Source organism: Solanum verrucosum, unplaced genomic scaffold (assembly GCF_900185275.1).
Source record: "Solanum verrucosum unplaced genomic scaffold, falcon-dt-bn FXZP01000063.1, whole genome shotgun sequence".
NCBI classification, from domain to species: Eukaryota; Viridiplantae; Streptophyta; class Magnoliopsida; order Solanales; family Solanaceae; genus Solanum; species Solanum verrucosum.
Genome location: NW_026020137.1, coordinates 478,599 through 500,508, shown reverse-complemented (window position 1 = coordinate 500,508; position 21,910 = coordinate 478,599). Strand labels below are relative to the sequence as shown.

The 21,910-nt window shown below is 37.6% G+C and overlaps 1 protein-coding gene across 1 annotated transcript in view; it reads left to right on the top strand.

Moving 5' to 3' along the window:
* LOC125827509 (uncharacterized) overlaps positions 1-20,897 on the top strand; it is a 34,919-nt gene extending 14,022 nt beyond the window's left edge. Inside the window, exons 6-11 of the mRNA XM_049506805.1 lie at positions 1,657-1,721; positions 8,324-8,390; positions 8,523-8,705; positions 10,667-10,723; positions 11,189-11,284; positions 20,465-20,897. Of these exons, the coding sequence (XP_049362762.1) occupies positions 1,657-1,721; positions 8,324-8,390; positions 8,523-8,705; positions 10,667-10,723; positions 11,189-11,284; positions 20,465-20,599 (603 nt within the window). The 3' untranslated portion in view covers positions 20,600-20,897. The remainder of the gene's footprint in view (positions 1-1,656; positions 1,722-8,323; positions 8,391-8,522; positions 8,706-10,666; positions 10,724-11,188; positions 11,285-20,464) is intronic.
* The last annotated feature ends 1,013 nt before the right edge of the window (positions 20,898-21,910 follow it).

Below are 21,910 nucleotides of genomic sequence, written 5' to 3'. Positions count from 1 at the left end.
TCTCCTTGATGACACTGTATAGAATGGCTTGGGTGTCATGTTCTTTTCTACCAAGTCTTGATGAACAGTTTGAGACTTTGAGGTCACAAGCCCTTCACTTTGGTGTTCTATATCATTGTTTTTTTGTGGGTTGGTGGCGGGAGGGGGAGGGGGAGGGGAGCAGTGAGCAGTGGTTTTATAGGCCAGGTTTCCGTTTTTGATTGATATAGTTACCTAGCCTATTAATAAAGCTCAGCTCTTATGTATGAACAAGGATTGATTTTACTTCTCCACCTAGCTACTCTAGGTTAACTTACTACCTTGGCCTCTCTTAAATGCTTTTCCCCAAACTGCCTTCATGATCCCACAATTTTTTCAAGAATAAAGTTGTATTTGACTTTTTAACCATTATCTAAATTTAGTCAAAAGTATTCTTTGAATCCCGTTTCAATTTGTTTGTCTTAGAGACCATTTGGATTGGCTTAAAAAAAGTTGCTTTTAAGTCATAAAAAGTCAAACTTAAATGAATTTCAAGTCAAAAATAAAAAGTAGGGGGAGACCTACTTTTGATTTTTGACTTATTTTAAGTCATTTTAAACTTATTTAAGTCATTTTTTACCTTGTCAAACACTTCCTAACTTATTTTAAGTTATTTTTTGTGTGTCAAACTCTTCCAGAAGTCAAAAACTGACTTAAAAGTAGGTTTGACCAACTTTTAAGCAAATCGAAACACCCTCTTACTTTGTAGTCATTCAAAGGAATGTTTCTTTTTTGACAACTCTTTAATTCTAACTTTCCATGTGACATGTTTAAGACCACAAGATTAGAGGACATTTTAGTACATTCTACATATCTTTAGCTTAAGATCACAAGATTCAAAAGTTTTCTTTACTTTTTTAAACTCCGTGGTTGAGCCAAGTCAAAACCAAATAAACAAATCGAAACAAAGGGAGTACTAGTTTGCAAAAATCTTATATTGTAAACTAATAATCATCTTCACAAGAACATGCAAATGCGCCACCACTGCTTGCTGATGGAAATTATTGCTTAGCTTTGTGTAAACACTTCGTTTTTCTTTTAGATGTTTTTGCCAATTTACGTTTGATGTTTGTCATAGTATTTCTCTCTTCATTGTTATTACGCTGACTAGTTAAGAAGTGACATCATGAGTCCTTTTTGCTAAGCTACTACTTTTGTAACTATTAGGCGTCTCCTTGATGCTAGCAGTGAAACCAATTACTTCACAAAAAAAGAAGAAGGTGACATCATGAGCATTGTGCAAACATCTGAGTTTTGGTTATCTTTGTGCACAGAGCCTCATTCTCTTCGTTATTCTGTTCTGATCTTTCTTGGAGTAATGTTGTGCTGCATACTGACAATGTCTTGTATTGTTTATCCCTCCTTGAATAAAAAAACATTTGTTTCTTTACCAACGCCATGCTTCCTACCCGTACACTGAATCCTAAAACAAGGAAGAAAAAGAAATTAGGGAACACAAAGATAAAGGCTGTTAGCTCATTTCATAAACAAGGATTGACCTTTGTATGATTAGCATGGCTTTGGAAAATATACACTTCTTGAAACTGAAATTCGTAATATGTTTGTTTTTTGCCTCTTAAGGGTGGATCAGCTTGAATTGTAGCATAACAGTTCTTTCCTCATTTTCTTCCTACTTAGGACGTAAGCAACAAGCTGGAAGAGCAAAAAGATGAATGTCTATTGCAGTTGAAGGAGAATGAGATGTAAGATTTCAGTATTTATTTATCATGTTGTAGTAACCCTTTAATGTCATGTTTTTGGTTATATCCTGCAATGATAAATATGAGGCACACCATAAAAAGAATGGTGCAGAATAAAGCATATGGCTCGACATGGATGGGGAATTAGAATAGTATTAGATTGTCTGATAGAAATTATGGATGATTTGATCATAAAGGGATTAGGACGGGTTGTAACTAAGGCATTTTGAGAGCATTTAATCAATTTAGATGCCATATTTAGTGGATTTGGAGGATGACTTGTAATTCAAAACTTAAAATTTAAAAGAAACCGTTGGAAGTTTGTGGATAGCCATGTAAGGCAATCATTTAAAGATTGGATGGATTGACGCACATATTTGGAGGGATAGGACAGTCGTGGGAGTGAGGATCTTTGGATTAACCTGGTTCGTCTTCCACAACCAAACGTCGACATATCCAAGTCCTGCTTTTTAAGTCTAAGTCAACTGAGAAATCACATTATGAAAGCGGGATATGTCATTTGTGTATACTGTATAGCTCACAAGCCTTTTCCCAAACTAAGAAGCAAGTTTGGAATGGTCGAAACAATGGCATCAAATTTGAATCAATAGATTTCCATAACAGACTACACAATTGAGCATCATCAATCTTCTCCCATTCGACCCTATCTTTTTTAGTATTATCTTTAGCCTGCGTAACCAAGCGATCCTGAACACCTTGTCCCTAGCACCATAACCAATGTTTTGGGAAGCGAGAAGCGGGAAAAAGTGACACGGGCTTGCTTCACAGAAGCGAGAAGTCTGAAGCGAAGCACAAACTTTTTTCAAATAAAGCGGTATTTAGTATAAAAATAAAAAATATTAAATAACTAAATAGAGGTAACATATTTCTAGATTAAAAGGTAAATTGGTAGTCAATACTCCTCACAAGTTATAACATATAAAGCAAATACATGGCCAAATCACAAAGGATCAAACTCCTATTCTTCATTGTGACATTGAATAAGAAAATACAACTTACTACAAGCAAAATAGAAGAGTAACTCAGTAACAGAGTACAATGGTTGAAACATGGAAACAAATATCCAGGGTACAATGGTTGAAACATGGAGACAAGAATACAAATTTTTTCCACAGAATCGCCACCTCTCATAAGAGGTTCAATACTATGGAACAACTTGATATAGAAGGTAACATTGTGAAAGATCCAGCTATGATCAAGGAGGCTGTCCAAAATTTCTACATAAATTTATACAAGGAAACTGAACACTGGAGGCCTGATCTGAACATTCAAGATGTTAATATGATAACTGGAGAGGAACAAGTATGGTTGCAAAGACCTTTTGAGGAAGAAGAAATCCTAGAAAGTATTAGGATGTGTGCTAAGGAGAAGGCTCCTGGACCGGATGGCTTACCAATGATTTTCTTCGAGACTTTTTGGGAGGTTTTGAAGAAGGACATAATTAACACTCTATCACATTTCCACTCCAATCAGAATTTTGAGAAAAGTTTCAATGCAACATTCATTGCTCTAATTCCTAAAAAGGCTGGATCTTCAGAATTAAAAGATTATAGGCCAATCAGTCTGATAGGAGGGGTCTACAAAATCATTGCTAAATTACTGGCAGAAAGACTTAAGAGGGTGGTGAGCAAATTGGTCAATAAAAATCAGATGGCTTTCATAAAAGGGAGACAGATCATGGATGCTGCATTGATAGCTAGTGAGTGCATAGATTCAAGGATGAAAGGTGGTGTTGCGGGTTTATTATGCAAGTTAGACATCCAGAAAGCATATGACCGCTCTTTTCCGGTGCAGATGAATAAACCGGTATTTTCTCTTTCAGTTGCTGCTCGGGGGAAAGAAGTTTAATTTGCTTTGGTAATGTAAATTGGGCATTTTTATTGAATGTTTTGAGACAAATGGGCTTTGGCAGTAAGTGGCTAAAATGGATAGAAGTGTGCATTAAAACAGTCAGGTTCTCAATACCAGTAAATGGTGAACCTGTTGACTTCTTTGCATCAGAAAGGGGGCTGCGACAAGGTGATCCACTGCTACCTTTTCTTTTTATTCTAGCAATGGAAGGTTTTGACAGTATGATGAGAATAGCTACACAGAACAGGTGGATCAAGAGTTTCCAAATAGGAGACAGAATAGGGAATGGAAAGGAGATTAGCCATTTGCTATACGCAGATGATACTACCATTCTTTGCGAGCCAGAAGCCGAACAGCTGAACTACATTAGATTGATTCTGATCTTATTTGAAGCAGTATCAGGGCTAAGGGTTAATTGGGGGAAAAGCAGCTTGATTGCAGTCAAGGAGGTGCCTCAGATTCAAGGATTGGCAAGCATTCTAGGGTGTAAAGTAGAGAAATTACCGACAACATACTTGGGAATGCCACTAGGGAACAAACATAAAGCTTTGGGGATATGGGATGGAATTCTGGAAAAAGCAGAAAAAAATTTATCAAGATGGAAGGCTCAATATCTATCCTTGGGGGGTAGAGTGATCTTGATAAACTCTGTTTTAGATTCATTGCCTACTTATGTTATGTCGTTATTTCCAATTCCTCCAATAGTTATCAAAAAGCTGGACAGACTGAGAAGAAACTTCCTCTGGAAAAAAGGCAAAGAGTGAGAAGGCAAGGGTTACTATTTAGTGAAATGGAACACTGTGATGCTAAGCAAAGAAAGAAGGGGATTGGGTATTAGAAATTTGAGAATCCAAAACAAGAGCCTTTTGATGAAGTGGTTGTGGAGATATACTAGTGAGGAAGGAACCCTATGGAAGGAGGTGATAGTGGCAAAGTATGGGGAATTGAACCCATGGTGTACAGAGATAGTGTCAGAACCCTATGGATGGGGAGTATGGAGGACAATCAGAGCTTTATGGAACTCTATGGAAGAAAATGTGTTTCTCAAAGTTGGAAATGGCAACAAGATCAAGTTTTGGAGAGATGGATGGATTGATCAAATTCCTCTAAGTGAGTCATTCCCAGATCTTTTCTCAATCTGCAACAATCCTAAAGCCAGAGTATGTGAATGCTGGACAACTCAATGCTGGGACCGATCTTTCAGAAGGCTATTGAATGATTGGGAAGTAGATAGAGTGGCTTCTTTCCTGGGAAAATTGGGGGGAACCAATCTAGTAACAATGCACCAGATAGAGTTATTTGGAAGCACAACAAGGATGGCAAATTCACAGTAAACAGTGCTTACAAGAAAGGCATACAAGTTGGGGTTAGAGGCTACCATCATCACTGGAAGAGTTTGGAGAGGACTGATCCCCACTAAAGTGAAATGCTTCACTTGGTTAGTCATCAAAAGAGCCTGCTTAACTCAAGAAGTGCTGCAGAAGAAAGGAAAGCAACTAGTCCCTAGGTATTTCCTATGCAATTTGACTGGGGAAACAAACAAACACCTATTTTTACATTGCAAATTCACTACACAGATCTGGGAGATGTTCCTCAACATCACATGCTATATGCCAGAACACACCTCTGATCTTTTTAAATGTTGGATCAGAAGGGGGGGTAGCAAGACTCAAAAGAAGTGGTGGAAGCTAATACCATCATGCATATGGTGGTCAGTGTGGAAGGAAAGAAATGGGAGATGTTTTGAAGATAAATCTAATTCCATTCACAAAGTAAAATGGAATTGTTGGGTATCTTTACTTTTTTGGTGTAAACAGCTCTGTATAGAAGATGTAGATCAAATTATAGAATTAATAGGGAGCTTGTAATTTTGGTTAGGGCTGTAATTTTTGAAGGTGGCCAGCATTTCCTTAATGCTGAAGAATACAACTTTACCAATGTTCAAAAAAAAAAACTCAGTAACAGAGTAGCAAAAAAACTAAGGAAAAGAAATATAGAGACAGAACAGAGCAGCAACGAGCAAAACAAAAAAAGAATGAAGACCAGAGGATACTATTACAAACAGAGCAACAGTAACTCGGTCACAGAACAACAATAAAACAAAGGAAAAAAAATATAGAGACAAAACATAGCAGCAACCAGCAAAACAAAAAAAAGAAAAAAACAGAGCAGCAGTGACCAAAGAGAAGAGAAAAAAACAGAGCAGCAGTCGACCAAAGAGAAGAAGAGAATTAACCTATAGAGTGGAGCAGCAGTCCCTCAAAGAGGGAAAATAATTGGAAAGATGTTGCCCAAGTATACTAAAAAAATTAAAGAAAAAAACTAACAGAAATTTTTGAAAAAACCCTAACTAGCGCTTATCTCATTTTTTTTTTTTCTTTTTGATAAAGGTAAAATTGTATTCCTCAGCAATGAGGGTACGCTGGCAACCATCAAAAAGATTTACATCAGTGACCCAAAAAAGACCAACTCAAGAAATTGCTACTAAACTTATAAAGAAGAGAAAATTTAAAATCTGTCCAGCATCCTCTATACTCTCCTCTTTACACCAAAAACAGAAAGTCTTCATACAACGCCATTTGATCTTTTGCACTGATTCTACAGTATTTTCCATACACCTCTTGTTTCTTTCTCTCCAAATAGTCCACCATATACAAGAGGGTATCATGCTCCACCATTTCTTCTGGCTCGTACTCCCCCCTCTTCTCACCCAACAACTATGAAGATCTGCAATATGTTCTGGCATTGTCCAGTTTGTGTATCTTGCTTAGAAAACTAGCCCATAATTGAGTAGTGACTTTGCAATAGAGGAATAGATGGCTATTAGTCTCATTTGTCTCATTACAGTAAACACCAGGAAGCTATTTCAAAGCCTCTTCTTTGTAGCTTCGCATGAGTTAGGCATGCCCTTTTAGCCACTAGCCATGAGAAACACCTCACTTTAGTTGGCACTTTATTTTTCCATACCTTACTACATGGTCCAGAGATTTCCCCGGGAAGTTCCTTCACTTTCCTATTGTACAATCTACTGACTGACAACATACCATCATAATTGTGTTTCCAAATCATTACATCAACTTCCAGATTTGTGCCCTTGAAATCATCTAGTGTTTGTAGCATCTCGACTACTCTCCCTATCTCCCAGTCATTTAGTAACCTTCTGAAGCTGAAACTCCACCCTTGTTCAGACCATACCTCATTTACCATTGCATCTGGAGAAGTGCTGAGGATATATATATCTGGATAGGAAGACATCAAGGAGTCCTGACAAATCCAGTGATATTTCCAAAAAAGAACCTTGGTCCCATTCCCCTCTTTGTATCTAATATTGTGTTGTAGTTGACTCCATAAATTTCTGATAGTTCTCCACACCGAGACACCATACGGGATATTCACCATATCGAAAACCCATGGGCTATTCTGGCCGTACTTGTTACTAATAACTTCCTTCCAAAGTGCTTGATCCTCTCTTCCGAACCTCCACAACCATTTTGCCAACAAGCACTTGTTTTGTACCCCCAAGTTTCTGATCCCTAACCCCCCTGAGCTTCTACTTAGCAAAACAGTTTGCCATTTGACAAGATGTATTCTTTTACCTTCCTTGATTCCCAACCAAAGAAAGTCCCTCCTTAATTTATCAAGTCTTTCTTCCACTTTGGCCAGCATAGGGAATAGGGACATCACATTGGTAGGTAAGGAGTCTAGTACAAAGTTTATCAGAATGGTTCTCCCAAAGAAGGATAGATATTGAGATTTCCAATTTGCAAGCTTCTTCTCAGTTTTTTCAATTATACCATCCCATATCACTAGCTCTTTATGGTTGTTTCCAAGTGGCATACCTAGGTAAACAGTTGGGAGTTTTTCAATTCTGCACCCCAAAATGTTTGTTAAGGCCTGGATCTGTGTAACCTCTTTGATGAGATATATACAATTCTTCCTCCAATTGACTGCCAAGCCTGAGACCGCCTCAAAGACTACCAATATCATTCTGACAATTCTAATTTGTTCCTCCTTAGCTTCACAAAATATGACAGTGTCGTCAGCATAAAGCAAGTGACAAATCTGCATATCGACCCCTGAGAAACTGCCTACTTTTAATCCTTGCAACAATGAGTTTTGCGTAGTCACCCTCATCATACTATCGAATCCTTCCATGCTATGATAAAAAGGAAAGGGGACAAAGGGTCTCCCTGAGGGAAAAAAACCAGTAGGTTCTCCATTTATCAGAATGGAGAACCTAATAGTTTTTATACATACCTCAATCCATCTCAACCATCTCTCCCCAAACCCCATTTGTTTTAACATATTGAGCAAAAATTCCAATTGACATGATCATATGCCTTTTCAATGTCTAGCTTGCACATAACTCTAGAGTCAGCCCCTCTAAGTCTAGTATCTACACATTTGCTAGCAATAAGGTTAGCATCCATGATCTGTCTGCCTTTTGTGAATGCCATCTGATGTTCTGTCATGAGTTGGCTTCTCAAGTCTAATGAGATTTCCCTGTCAAAACAAGGTGCTTTTATCCTGCTTTATTCATATATATTCCATCGCCACCCTCCTTTGGACTGGCCTGTGATACTTTCTGGCAAGAATTTTGCTGTTAGTTGGGATTAGTTGTGGAAATTAACCATTTTTTATGAATTGCTTGAACATAAAATTGGGGTCATTTTAGTGCAAGTTCATTTTAAGATTAGCTTTTGAATACTTTTGTTTTCCTTTAATAACTGCAGGTTAAAGAGCAAGTTGAATCAACTTGCAGATCAGTATACTCTCTCTGAACAGCAATTTGCAAACAAGGTGATTCACATTTGCTCTTATTCAATTTCCTAGTATTATTGAGATCATAAAACATCTTTGTGGATTTTAATATTTTTCTCCAAGGCTTTTCCTTTTTGATTAAGGGCCTGATGAATATCTTTCTCTTTGCAGATGAAGCAAAAGAGTCTTGAACTTCAGCTTGCTGATTTGAAAATTAAGCAACACGAGGAGAAATCACAGCAGGAACAGTCCCAAATGAAAATTTATGCTGACCAAGTGTCACAATTACTGGCAACGGAGAAGAACTTGCGGTTGCAATTGACAGCCGATGGAGAAAAGTTCCAGCAGTTCCAGGTTAGCCTGTTAGTCTTACTTACAATACTATGATGTGTCAAACTGAAAGTCACTACACCAAACATACAGTTGTGAGATAACTTTCACGAAGTTTGTGCTTGTGATATTGGTTTGCAGTTTCTATTGGTATAGGAATTCTTCAAGATAATTTGTACTGCCTCAAAGATTTTGCCTCTCTATAAAGAGGTTTTTGATAAGGCGAATGATCACATATCTCTGGTTGAATTGCTTAGATCATTAGCTTTAGATATTGATCTTGGTGAATTGTATAGGTGACAAAATATAAAGAAGTTCAAGAAACTTGAAGCAATCTAATATCTTCTTTATGTCATCACCACAAGTTTTCATTCCTAGTTATCTTACCTCTCAAGTGGAATTCACAACCTTTTAGTATAAGAGTAGATATGATACCAGAGAACTGCACACGTTAGTGAATAGCACTTCTGATATTTGGATCAGAGAAGTGGTCCTTTATTTTGTCTAATGTGATTGGATGGTATGCCCAGGATCATTGCTTCCTTTGTTTTGGTGGAGTTGAAAGTTAAGGATTTTAGGTAGCTTTCACTTCGGGACTTTTTCCTTTCTGTTTTGTTTAGTACTCTCCCTGTACTACTGGGAACTTTTCCTCTTTTATCTGTTGGAGAAAGATCAGTTCTTTCTCTACTTTGAGACTAGATAATTTTTACATTCCCATTGCAATTGACATGGCTTCTTGTTGTCCCCACAGGATACAAAACAAATTGTTCAGTATAATGGTAGTTCTGCCATTTAATAAAATATGTAGTTTATATGTCAGAAGTCTTTCTTACTTTCTTACAACACTGCATCCTATCAAACTATGCCAAATAAATTGGGACAAAGGGAGCAACTTATTGGGAAATGGTTGTCCTTTTCTATCAAGCATTTTAGACTTGTTTAGAGGAGTTGAAATGCATGAAAAAACTAACCCGATTTGGTAATATTATTATAGACAAGAAATTAATAGAAAATTTTGAATGAAATGCCTTCTTGACTTCTGATAGCCAATTGATCATAGGTAATAAACCTGAAGAAGATTTTTTTTTTACTATTTCCACATTCATCTTGAAGCCGCTTAAGTGAGGCTAGATGGTAGCACAATAGGCTGTGCCTTTGCCACAAACCTCAAGGATCTCCATGCTGTCCCTTTCCCATCCCTATGCCTCTTTGCTGAATTCCTTTTTTCTGTTGGATTTGCTAATGGGTTTTTACTCTTCCCTCACAAAACTTTGGTTCTAATGAATAAATGTTGGGGGCTTACGATGGCTTAGCATGGACTAAAAGTAGTGGTATGATTCCAGTCTGTCACAGTGTATGACTGTAGAGTTCTGCTGTCTGTCCTATGAACAGATGACGTATCAAAGCAAAAGCAAGTTGAATCTACGAATGACAATCATCTTTGGGGATTAAAAACTATTTGCTCTTGTTTATTTTAGGAGAAAACTTGTGTGAAAATTGCATTTTAAAGTTTTCCCTTTAATGTTCGTTTGTCAATCCTGAATCCTGTTGTGTGCATTCGTCGAGTCTTTCATTCCACGAGTTTCAGTGACCTGCTATTTTACTTATTAACCAAATTATGGTGAAATACCATTATCACACCTCCCCTCCCCGCTACCCACCCAAAGGAAAAAACACTTGTTTAGTTCCAGTCCTCTTAGGCTTCCTCTTTTCACCATTTCAAACACAAGGTCAGAGCAAGGTAATATGCACTTGCCTAGTGCTTGATAAAGCAGGAGCTTTGTTGTAATGCTTATTTACATGGTTCTTCTTAGAGGTATCAAATTACTGCAATAATGGGACAAAGCAATAATTCAAAATCAGGATGGGAAGGATCTTTTGTTTTATCTCATGTTATGTTTCTAAACTAGCTGCTTGTGGTTTTAGTGTCATGAAAAGTTGGAACATAAAACTTAAAAAATAATTCTTCTGTGCTATTCTTGCAGGAAGCTTTGCTGAAGAGCAATGAGGTTTTTGAAACGTTTAAGCAAGATATTGAGAAGGTTTACTTCCATTTATCTGTTAAACTTCTTTTTCCAATTTCCCAGTGTTCTGTACTCTGTCCTGGTAAACTAGATGTAGGTTAGCGTGCACAATTAGACTATTGTTTCAATCGATTAGTAGTGTTCAAGTTCCGTAGTGAAGTGATCAAAATATTGGTTAAAAATAAAAAATGAAGAAGTGGAATCATCAGGTAACATGTTAAATCAAAGTTGAGATTATGTAAAGTAGTATTAGTTTGTATTAGTTTATATTAGTCTGAAATGTTGAAGGAAGGGAAATTTTCCATTTTGGAAAAGAGATCAAATATTTTGAGATGGACCAAAGGGGAAAGGGGGTTAGGTTTATTGTGGCAGAAGGAGTAGTTCGCCTTCATGCTGTGGTTATTCTAACAAGTCAAGTACTATTTCTTTTAGACCTACACTCACAATGTTATCCTTTTTGATGTTACATGGTTCTGATTTTAGATGGCAAAATCAATAAAAGAACTCAAGAAGGAGAATGCTTTCTTGAAGGCCAAATGTGACAAGTCAGATGTTTCTCTTATAGAACTTGCTGAAGAGGTAATCCTGTCTCTAATCAATTTAACTCTTTGATGGAAGGAAATTATTCAATTTCTCTTTAGTTGCATATTCTCTTTTTAATTGTTTACTCGTGATGCCGCAAACAGGTGCCGCAGACAGATACACTGAACTGCAAAGAACATAAGACATGCAGGATAGACCAGATTTCCTATGAATATTAAGTTTTATACCAACTTAAGAAAATAAGCTGTTGTTGTCTTTCTATGTCACAATTCTGGTTATCAAACTCAATATTCCTTAACTTTAATGCTCCAAATAAAGCAATCTATGATAAGTTTCCTAAAATACACATGTTTTAATCAAAATACTTTAATAACTAAAGTAACATTCTGAAACATGGAAAAGTTTTATAGGAAAGTCATGATCAGGATATCGAACCAAAAGTAAAGACGACAGGGAGTCATTAAGGTTTGAGTTGTTGAGTTGAGGTCTGAGTTGTTGTTCTGCATATATCTGAATTTACTCCATATGCTTTGAAATTAAGTTCTGAATTGATGTTCTGAAGATATCTAATTTAATTGTATCCATGGATAGTACTTCTACCTTTGAGTGCTGCCCCCCCCCCCTCCCCCCTACCCCCAAAAAAAAAGAAGGTACTTAATGACTCTAATCAGTTATATTGTATTGCCTTCTTTAATTTCTTACTCGGAAAAGGGCCTAAAATACCCTCGAAATATTGAAAATGGTACACAACTACCCCTCATCCACCCATTGGCTCCAAAATACCCTTCCCATCCATCCATTGGCTCACAAATAGGCCCCATCCACCTTTGGGTCCAATTTTAGCCACTTCATTAACAGAGCACCATTTAAAATAATTAAATAATCCTTTTAATTACGTGGCGCTCAACCATTGGTTGCAATTTAATTATTTAATATAATTTTAAACCTACCCATTACCCACCCATTTTAACTAAACCCGCCCCAATACTTATTAAACCCACCCTAAAATATTGAGCATCAAGTCATGAATGAACATCAAAATGTATTTTTGATGTCATGACATTAGAAACATCTTTCTAATGTCATGAATGAGCGTCAAGAAATCTCCTAGAAGAGCAAATTCAATAAATAAGCTTAAGCTTTATTAATTAATATAAGTTATAAAAACATACATTATATACATGACAAAATATATTTTTTGGTTCCTGTGGAGTCAAATACGAGTTGCTAACATAATGTATGTACAGTTCACATTTGTTGATTATCTGGAATTATTTTTTTGTAATGGTGATACAATTGTAGTCATATAAATCAAACATGCAATCACTACGACATATGAAGAATTTAACGATAATAATAAAATTTTCGTTATATTATATTTTTTTACGGCAATAATATATGTATATTCATAGCCAACATTTTATATAAATAACGCTAAAGACTTTAGCAACTTTGAATGCAATAACATTAACTCAATTTCCACTAAAAAAAATCTATTGTCAGTAAAATATCTTTTTTTTTGTGGTGAACGAAGTCAGAGGTGAATTCAGCTAAACTCAATAGCTTTAGATTTACATTTCGAATTTTTAATATAAATTTCTAACTCAGTATCTATACAATTTGTCCCTCTAAAAGAATCTTGGATTTTCTTTGTGATCTGATTATTTTAGATTAATATAATGGTCACACTATGGTACATTTTAATACTTATTAAACCCGCCCGACCCAATACAAAAAGAACCCATGGGTTCGATCGAGCGGGAAGTGGGTGGGTTTAATATTATATTTTATGGCGGGATTAATAAGTATTGGGGCGGGTTTAGTTAAAAATGGGTGGGTAATGGGTGGGTTTAAAATTATATTAAATAATTAAATTGCAACCAATGGTTGAGCACCACGTAATTAAAAAGATTATTTAATTATTTTAAATGGTGCTCCATTAATGAAGTGGCTAAAATTGGACCCAAAGGTGGATGGGGAGGGTATTTGTGAGCCAATAGGTAGATGAGGAGGGTATTTTGGAGCCAATAGGTGGATGAGGGGTAGTTGTGTACCATTTTCAATACTTCGATGGTATTTTAGGCCCTTTTCCGTTTCTTATTTTATAAAGTAACATTTGTATATTGACCAAAACAGAACATAGGTTGTGCTGAAACCATTTTTACAAGGCATAAGGAAGAAAAACTGATCAAAACTTCTCAGAAACGACTCAGTATCTTCTATGAAGGTTTGTCTACACCAAAAATAGAGAAGTCTAATGCAAATCAATTTGATTTTCTGTACTGAACTGCTAGTGTCTTCAAAAGATCTGGAATTTCTTTCTTTCCAGATTGCCCACCATATACAAGCCGGAGACAATCCTCCATCTATTCTTTTTTTTTGAATAAGTAACATTTGTATTATAACTCAGCACTTAGGTAGAGCTAAACCCCTTTACAACAAGTCAAAGTATAGCAATATATCAAAGGACTCCCAATCCTAGCATGATTCTAACACATCTAGGATATTCTCTGCATCTATAGGGGAGTTCCTTGTACACCAAAAACACAAAAGCAAAATACAATCTGTTTTGATTTTTTGTACTGTTCTACTCCTATCTTCGAAACACCTAGCATTTCTCTCCTTCCAGATGGTCCACCATATACAAAATGGTATGGTTCTCTAGTAGCTCCTGTTTTTTGCTCCCTTCCCAGCTTCTTCCCAACTAGATAGAGTGTCAACAATCTTGCTAGGCATTGTCCATTGTATGCCTGTGAGATTAATGAAAATCTTCCATAGTTGGTCAGTGATTCTACAATGCAAAAACAAATGTCCCAGTCTCAGCTGCCTCACCACATAAACAACAGTGCATGACTAAGATAATGTTCCTCTTTCTTAGGTTTTCATGTGTCAAGACAACTTCTTTTGCTAGCAGCCATGAGAAACATGCCACCTTCAAAGGTGCTTTGGTTCTCCAGATTTGTTTCCATGGCCATATGGAGTTCTGTGCCACTGTCGAGTTCAGAAGTTTGTACCCTGAACTTACTTTGTATGCCCCTTTGTTGTGCCCATTCCACCATAGTCTGTCCACCCCATTCTTCAGACCTTGAAAAGCTTCAAGGATTTTGAAGAACTCAATCAGTCTAGGAATTTCCCAATCATTCAAGTTTCTTCTAAAATTTAAGTCCCAGCCTTGGAGCGCCCACATGTCAGCTATTGTTCTGTCCTGATGGATAGCTAAATCAAACAGATCAGGGAACTTCTCTGCAAGGCTCCAATTACCTAACCACCTATCTTTCCAGAAGGTGGTTTTATTACCATCACCTACACTAATGGTAGTTTGGTTACGTAAAATAGTCCACTAGTTTCTGATAGATCTCCAAACAGTGACCCATAAGGATTGTTTGCTTCTTCAGTCATCCACCCATCCAATTCTCCATACTTTGATGTAATCACCCTTTTCCATAGAGAGTGTGTCTCATGGGTATATCTCCATAACCACTTCATTTTCAAAGCTTTACTTTGGTTCTTCAGATTTTTGATACCAAGGCCCCCCTGTTTCTTGCTTGAGATTAGTTCCTTCCACTTGACTAAGTGATAACCTTTCTTGGTATTATTTCCTTGCCAAAAGAAGCTTCTCCTGATCTGGTCTAGCCTCTGTACTGCCCCTGGTTGGATGGGGAAAAGGGTAAGCATGTAGGTTGGGAGAGCATCTAACACAACATTAATCAAAGTGAGTCTACCCCAGACAAGTATTGGGATTTCCATCTTGATAATTTCCTCTCACATCTTTCCAGGACATTGTCCCAAATTCCCTTGGACCTTGATTGGGCCCCCAATGGCATCCCTAGATATATAGAGGGTAGGGTTCCGACTTCTCCTCCCAGAATTGAGGCCTAGAGGTTAATGTTTGGTACATTGTATATGGGATAAATGTGACTCTTCTCCCAATTAATGTGCAACTGACATGCCTTCAAAGAGTACTAGGATCACTCTCAAGTATCTTAATTGTTCCTCTTTTGCACCACAGAAAATCAATGTATCATCTGCGTATTGTAGATGTGTCACCTCTAGACTTTCTCCACTGTTTTTAGCCACTTCAAAACCAGATAACCAGCCATTGACCTTTGCTGTCTTAATCATATTATTGAGACCCTCCATGGCTAGGATGAACAGAAAAGGGGACAGAGGGTCCCCTTGTCTTATTCCCCTTTGGGCTGCAAAAAAAACCTTCCGGTGATCCATTTATCACTACTGAGAATTTTACAGTTGAGATGCAGAATCTGATCCACTTGATCCACTTCTCCCCAAATCCCATTCTCTTGAGTGTGTTGATTAGAAACCCCCAATTCACATGATCATAAACTTTTTCTATATCCAATTTGCATAGGATTCCAGGCATCTTTTGTGATATTCTTGAGTCTACTGCTTCATTAGCTATCAATACTGCATCCATAATTTGTCTGCCCTGAATGAAAGCCATTTGCTGTGAGTCTACCAATTTATCCATCACCTTTTTGATCCTTTCAGTCAACACTTTAGACAAAAGCTTGTAGAAACTGCCTACCAAGCTATTTGGTCTAAAATCTTTTAACTCCTTTGCCCCTTTCTTTTTGGGAATCAGTGCAATATATGTTGCATTGAAGCTCTTTTCAAATATCTCAAGTTCATAGAAGTTGTGGAAGCCATTCATAATGTCATGTTTTAGAACTTCCCAGTATATGATGAAAAAGCCCATTGTGTATCCATCAGGTCCAGGGGCCTTATCTATAGCACACTTTTTCAGGCAGCTGAGCACCTCCTCCTCCTCAAATTTGGCTTGTAATTGTACTTTTTCTGCTTCTGAGATTGTAGGACAATTTATCATGTTTCCTGCTGGTCTCCATCTCTCTGTTTCTGTGTACAACTTCTTATAGAACTGTATGATCTCCTTTTTCACTTTGTCTGGCTCCTTCACTGTCTCACCTTGTAATTCCAGTTGGTCAATACAGTTACTCCTTTTATGTGCATTGGCTGAATTGTGAAAGAACTTAGTGTTATTGTCACCTTCTTTTAGCCACAAAACTCTGAATCTTTGCCTCCATGCTGTCTCTTCGTTCCTGAGTAGTTCTTCATACTCCAGGAAAGTAGTTACCTTTAATGCAGCCTCTTCCTCTGTTAGTGCTCTATTATCAATAATGGAGTCCAGAGTTGCCATCTTGTTTAACAGGATGGATCTTTGCAAAAGCAAATTTCCTTTTTCTTCCTTACTCCACTCCTTGAGCTTACCCTTCAGTGCTTTCAATTTGCATGCTAAAATGTAGTCTGGTTTCCCTGTATATGCAAAAGAATTCCACCAAGACATCTATAAATCCCTCTGTGTTCAGCCACCAATTTTCAAACTTGAAATAAGATTTGTTCAGATCCCATGGTCCACAGTGTAAAGCTATAGGCACATGGTCTGATGTTAGTCTTTGTAGAGCAACCTGCTTCATTTTACTAAAATGTTCACTCCACTCGGTTGTGAATAGGATTCTACCTATCCTTGATGCAACATTGTTTGTATCTCCCCTGAACCAAGTATGTGTTCCTCCTTCAAGTGGCAAGTCAATAAGCTCCAGGTCTTCTATGAAGTCTGAGAATTCTACAATGGTTGTAGATCTCCTTTGACAGTTTCTCTTCTCTGTGGAGAACCTGCATACATTGAAGTCCCCACAAGTAACCCAAGGGCCCTCCATTAAACCAGAAATTAGTGAAGAGAGTGAGGAGATCAAAACTGAAATTCTCAGTTTCTACCAAGACATGTACACTGAAAATGAGAATTGGAGGCCCGGAGTATCTTTTGATGGTTTAGCCAGCATATCACTGATAGAGAAAGCTTGGTTAGAAAGACCATTTGAAGAGGAAGAGGTGTGAGCTGCTTTGATGTCTTGTGCACCGGGCAAAAGCCCCCCTGATGGATTTACTATGGCATTCTACCAAAAAGCATGGGAGATAATCAAACCTGACTTAATGGGGGCTATCTCTCATTTCCATCAACAATGTCACATGGTAAAGTCTTGCAATGCCTCTTTTATTGCCCTTATCCCAAAGAAGAAAGGTGCAATAGAACTCAAAGACTTCAGACCCATAAGTCCCATAGGTAGTATCTACAAGATTATTGCTAAAGTCCTAGCGGAGAGGCTGAAGACAGTCATGGGGAAGCTAGTATCAGGAGAACAAAATGCTTTCTTAAAAAACAGGCAAATTACTGATGCAGCCTTACTGATCCCAGAATTCCTCAATTTGTTGTTCTAGATTGGGTTGGGCTTGTGAGGTATTTAATTTTTGTTGGAGTGGTTTTTGGTTTTGGGCCGGCTCATGACTCAAATTATTCATCTCCTTCCTTGGAGACCTCACGTGTTCCTCACATGGAATTAAATTTGAATTATTTCCACTCCTCACGTGTGCCATCCAATCAACAACTGTCAATCTGGCTACTTGCTTGATGACTTCAAAAGATGCTTTTAATCTCTGGGTATTACCCGTCCTCTTCATTGGACATGCAGCAGACCTCCGTGCAAAGCCCTCATCTAGGGTTTCCCCAGTTTTCGCAGTCTCCGCCATGGAAATTTGATTTTCCATGTTTTTTCCCGATGCCTTCTCAAAGGTCATAACTTCCTCGATCCAGATCGGAATCCTGAAGGTGTATCCTTGTTTGGTTATGGCGACCTCTCTGGGTATTTTCTGCCCTTCATTCTTAACCTCAATACGGGCCCATCTGAGATGGTTTCTCAATTCTGTTTCCTCCGTTCTGTACCATCCTCCACATTTATCGCCTATTTCTTTAAAGACTTCTTTGGACCACAAGTGCAGGGGTACTCCTATTGCTCTGATCCAGATCTTTTCCTGTCTTTGCTGTGATGCTACGAGCCAACTAGTGGGTTCCACCATTCCAGTTTCACCTTCATGTTCTTCCAATTCCATTCTCCTTGCAGAATTTGCTCTGCCATGTGCTTGTTTGGGAATTCAAAAAGGAAGATGTGCCCTGCCATCTCATAGATGTTAACTCCAAATGCTTTCTTCCAGGTCGAGGAGGCCCATTTTCTTACATCAATCAGAGTGGGTCTCTCAGATCCTCCTAATAATCTCGTAATACTTCTCCCCAGTGGGCCTTCTATGCTAGCACTGGCTTCTTTGTGACTTTGTTGTTGCCATTTACTTCTCTCAACTACCCTAGCATACGAAATGGTTGGCTTTGAATGCTGTTTGACTATACATTGTGGAGTGGTGTTAATGAAGCCTTCAATCTTGAATGCTATGTTTCTCCATCCCGCATTAATGCCAAGTTCAGGAACAATAATAACTTCTCTGGTTTCTCCTATGAGGGCCAAAAGACTCATGTACCTTCCATGTACGTTGTACTTTCTGGTGCCGTAAAATTCTGAAATTTGTTCTTTTGTCCTCCATCTTCTAACCAGATTCTTATTGTCGTTGGAGGCTTCCTTGAGGATATAACAAATCCATTCCATTATCTTTCTGCTCAGCGTTATCCTTTGCATTCTTTTTCTACTTCTCTCTACCCAGTCAAACCAGGTTGTGTTGCCAGAACTCCATCTTGTGATGTCGAAGGACTTGAAGCCTGCGTTAAAATAGATTCTGTTGTCTGCCATAGTAAATACCTGATCTGTGGAGCGAACGAAAAAAGAAAAAAGGTTGAAGCAATTCTCACAGTGGGTGAGTATTGATTGGCTGAGAAAGAAAGGTCTGTTGATGGTGGTCTACACCGGCGTGAGCCTTCTGCTATCCTAGGAAGTAGGAGAGAGAAGGTCCTTGGTTACCGTGCCTGGGAGCATCAAATTCAAGCAATATTTTGGACCTTCCCTCCTCCATCTATTCTTGTCTGCAATTCCCGTTCCTGCCACAACCCAGCAAAAAAGAACCTCAGTTATCTTCCGGGGCATTGTCTATGCTATGACTCTGAGCTTGGTAGACATCCTCCATAGCTGATCTGTAACCTTGCAATGTAAGAATAGGTGGCTGACTGTCTTAATTTCTTTCCCACAAAGAAAACCATCTTGAACAAAGGGGGATCCTTCTCCTGCTAGATTATCTTGGGTCAAAACAGCTTCATGTGCTAATAACCACGTGAAACCAAGAAACCTTGAAGGGTATCTTCGCTTTCCAAAGAGCTATCTGTTAATGTAAGCTACGCTAACTTCAATGAGTTCCCTACTGTCTTCTTTCCAGCATAGACAATCTGCACCCTCCTGTTAACCTTTGAAATCTTCTAGCACTTTTAAAAGCTCAGTCAATGTATCCACTTTCCAGTCATTGAAATTCCTTCTGAGTTGTATGTTCCACCCCTGCGAGGACCATGCATATGCTACTATCATCTGATGTTGCATAGACAGTACATAAATACCAGGATATATATATCTTCCAGACACCCCCTACTTAACAGTTATCTTCCCAAAATGATGTTCTGTACCCATTGTTCACCTTTATGGAGCTGTGATTCCTCATAGAAGGCCACAATGCTCTTATAGACCACGCAGACCAACTCCATAAGGAGAGTGCAATTCATTAGTCATCCAACTGTTGTCTTCCCCATATTTTGCTATGATAATATCACTCAAATAGGATAAGGTCTCTTGTGAATATCTTTGTTAGAATCCTGTGAATATTCTATAGCATATGTAAATATAGTAGGTAGATTGATTTACTCCTATTTCAATTAGGTATTGATTTGTATTGATATCCTTAACTTTTTCTGGACATGTCTATGTTTCTGTTCTGGTACACATGGTATCAGAGTCTCGTTAAGGCCCCAAATATTTTTCTTGGCTGTCCGGAAAAATCTCTATTTTCAGAGGTGTTGATCAAACCAACACCACCGCGAGACTTGGACCACTGACGCGAGCAAAGCCCAGTCAGCTCTGCCACCACCAGCCAACCCATTTGCATATCATCATAAAATAATAACAAATATCATGACCTTTTTCTCTTTTGTAATATGCTTCTGACATCTATCTTCTGTCTATCTTATGTGGGTTGTGTGGCATCGAAACCATGAAGCTTGTCGTTGTTGCCCAGGTCGATATTTGTTGTAGCACTTTGTGCATTGGATAACTTGAATGATACTTTAGTTTCTCCAAAGCTTTTTCTTATAAATAAAGACTGTCTATGTTGTTTTATCGCTTGATGCTCAAGTTATGCTTGCGTAATAGGACTTGTTTTTCTCAATAGGAACCTTAAAATATGTTGTTTTCTCTGCAGCGTGAATTCTTGAAGAAACAGTTGGAGAAAACAAGGAACCAGAAAGAGAAGCTTGAAGCATTGTGTAGATCGCTTCAAGCAGAAAGGAAAGCACATTCAATAGCTTCCAGCAACTCAGATTCAGTTAAAACTTGAAGATTTCTGTATATTAAATCACAGCATGAAGGTTTTGGCTGCACATATTGAATCAAGAAACGATCCGTCAGATTCACTCTTTTGTTCTATTCTTGCTACTATTTCTATTTTTGTTGCAGGGAAGGAAGCATTTTCAATTTGTTACCACTAACTTGGTACCAAGTGACAATAGATTACCCAGAACCATCTTGTAGGGGAGAATGTTGTTTTCCTTGATTTACCAAGCGTATGTTGAATGAATCCATTTAATCTCTTTGCTCATTTCTTTTAATTTTCAAGTTTGAGCGATCCTATTATTCCTACCTTCTTTCCATTGTTCAATGCTCATGCGCCCCTTTCTTCTGCTCTTTTAAAGCTTTCAATAAAGCATTCTTAGCTGTGAAAAATTAGCAACAATCTGTTTGTTGGAAAGTTCCTACAAAAATAAGCTTTTCCGGGGATGTGATGTTCAACTCGAGTTTCTTTATTGTCCTTTCCTAGATATCCCTTTTAACTTTACTAATTTCCGGAGAAAGAAAGAAAAATTGAATGTCCTTTCAAGAGCCTAATCTTGTCGTCTCGGCATCCTCAATGGCAAAGCTAGACAGTTCAACATGAAGAATGGATGATATTGGGATTTCCTTGATCCATTCTCAAGATCATAGGCCCTTACCAACTTGCTCACACATAAGCATCGACTCATTTGAATAGGATGTAGTGTAACCACATAAAAACAAGTCATTATTGTGTTTTAGGTGGTGTTGAGTAAACTGCAAAAAATAATTACTGCCTGTTTCGATTGGTTTTAAAAAATAGTTATAATTAAAAAGTTAAATGACTTTTAAGTCAAAGTAGGGAGAGGTCTACTTTTGCTTTTTAACGTATTTTAAACTTTGTCAGATACTTTCTAACCTATTTTAAGTAATTTTGGACTTATTTGAAGTTATTTTAATGTTTGTCAAAAATTGGCTTAAAATTTGGTTTGACCAACTTTTAAGTCTATTCAAACAAATCACCGACAAAATATTGAGAGTCGAATGTAAATGATATGTATTATGTGAAGATTCAAAAGCGATTCTATACTTCTTGATTGAATGAACATGATATGAATGTTATTCTAGTAAAAATAGAGGCTAAAATACTCTTTGGAGAAGGCATCTGGATGAGAATATGTCTTTCTATAAGTTGATGAGATTTATTAAACCTATGGCGCTGGAATTTACTAGAGGGATATTTGGTGGACCTATAATTCAAACAAAAAATCTCATTTTGTTTTATTAAATAATTATGATTAATCAATGAAAAGAATGTTATTCGTGAAGCAGGATCCTA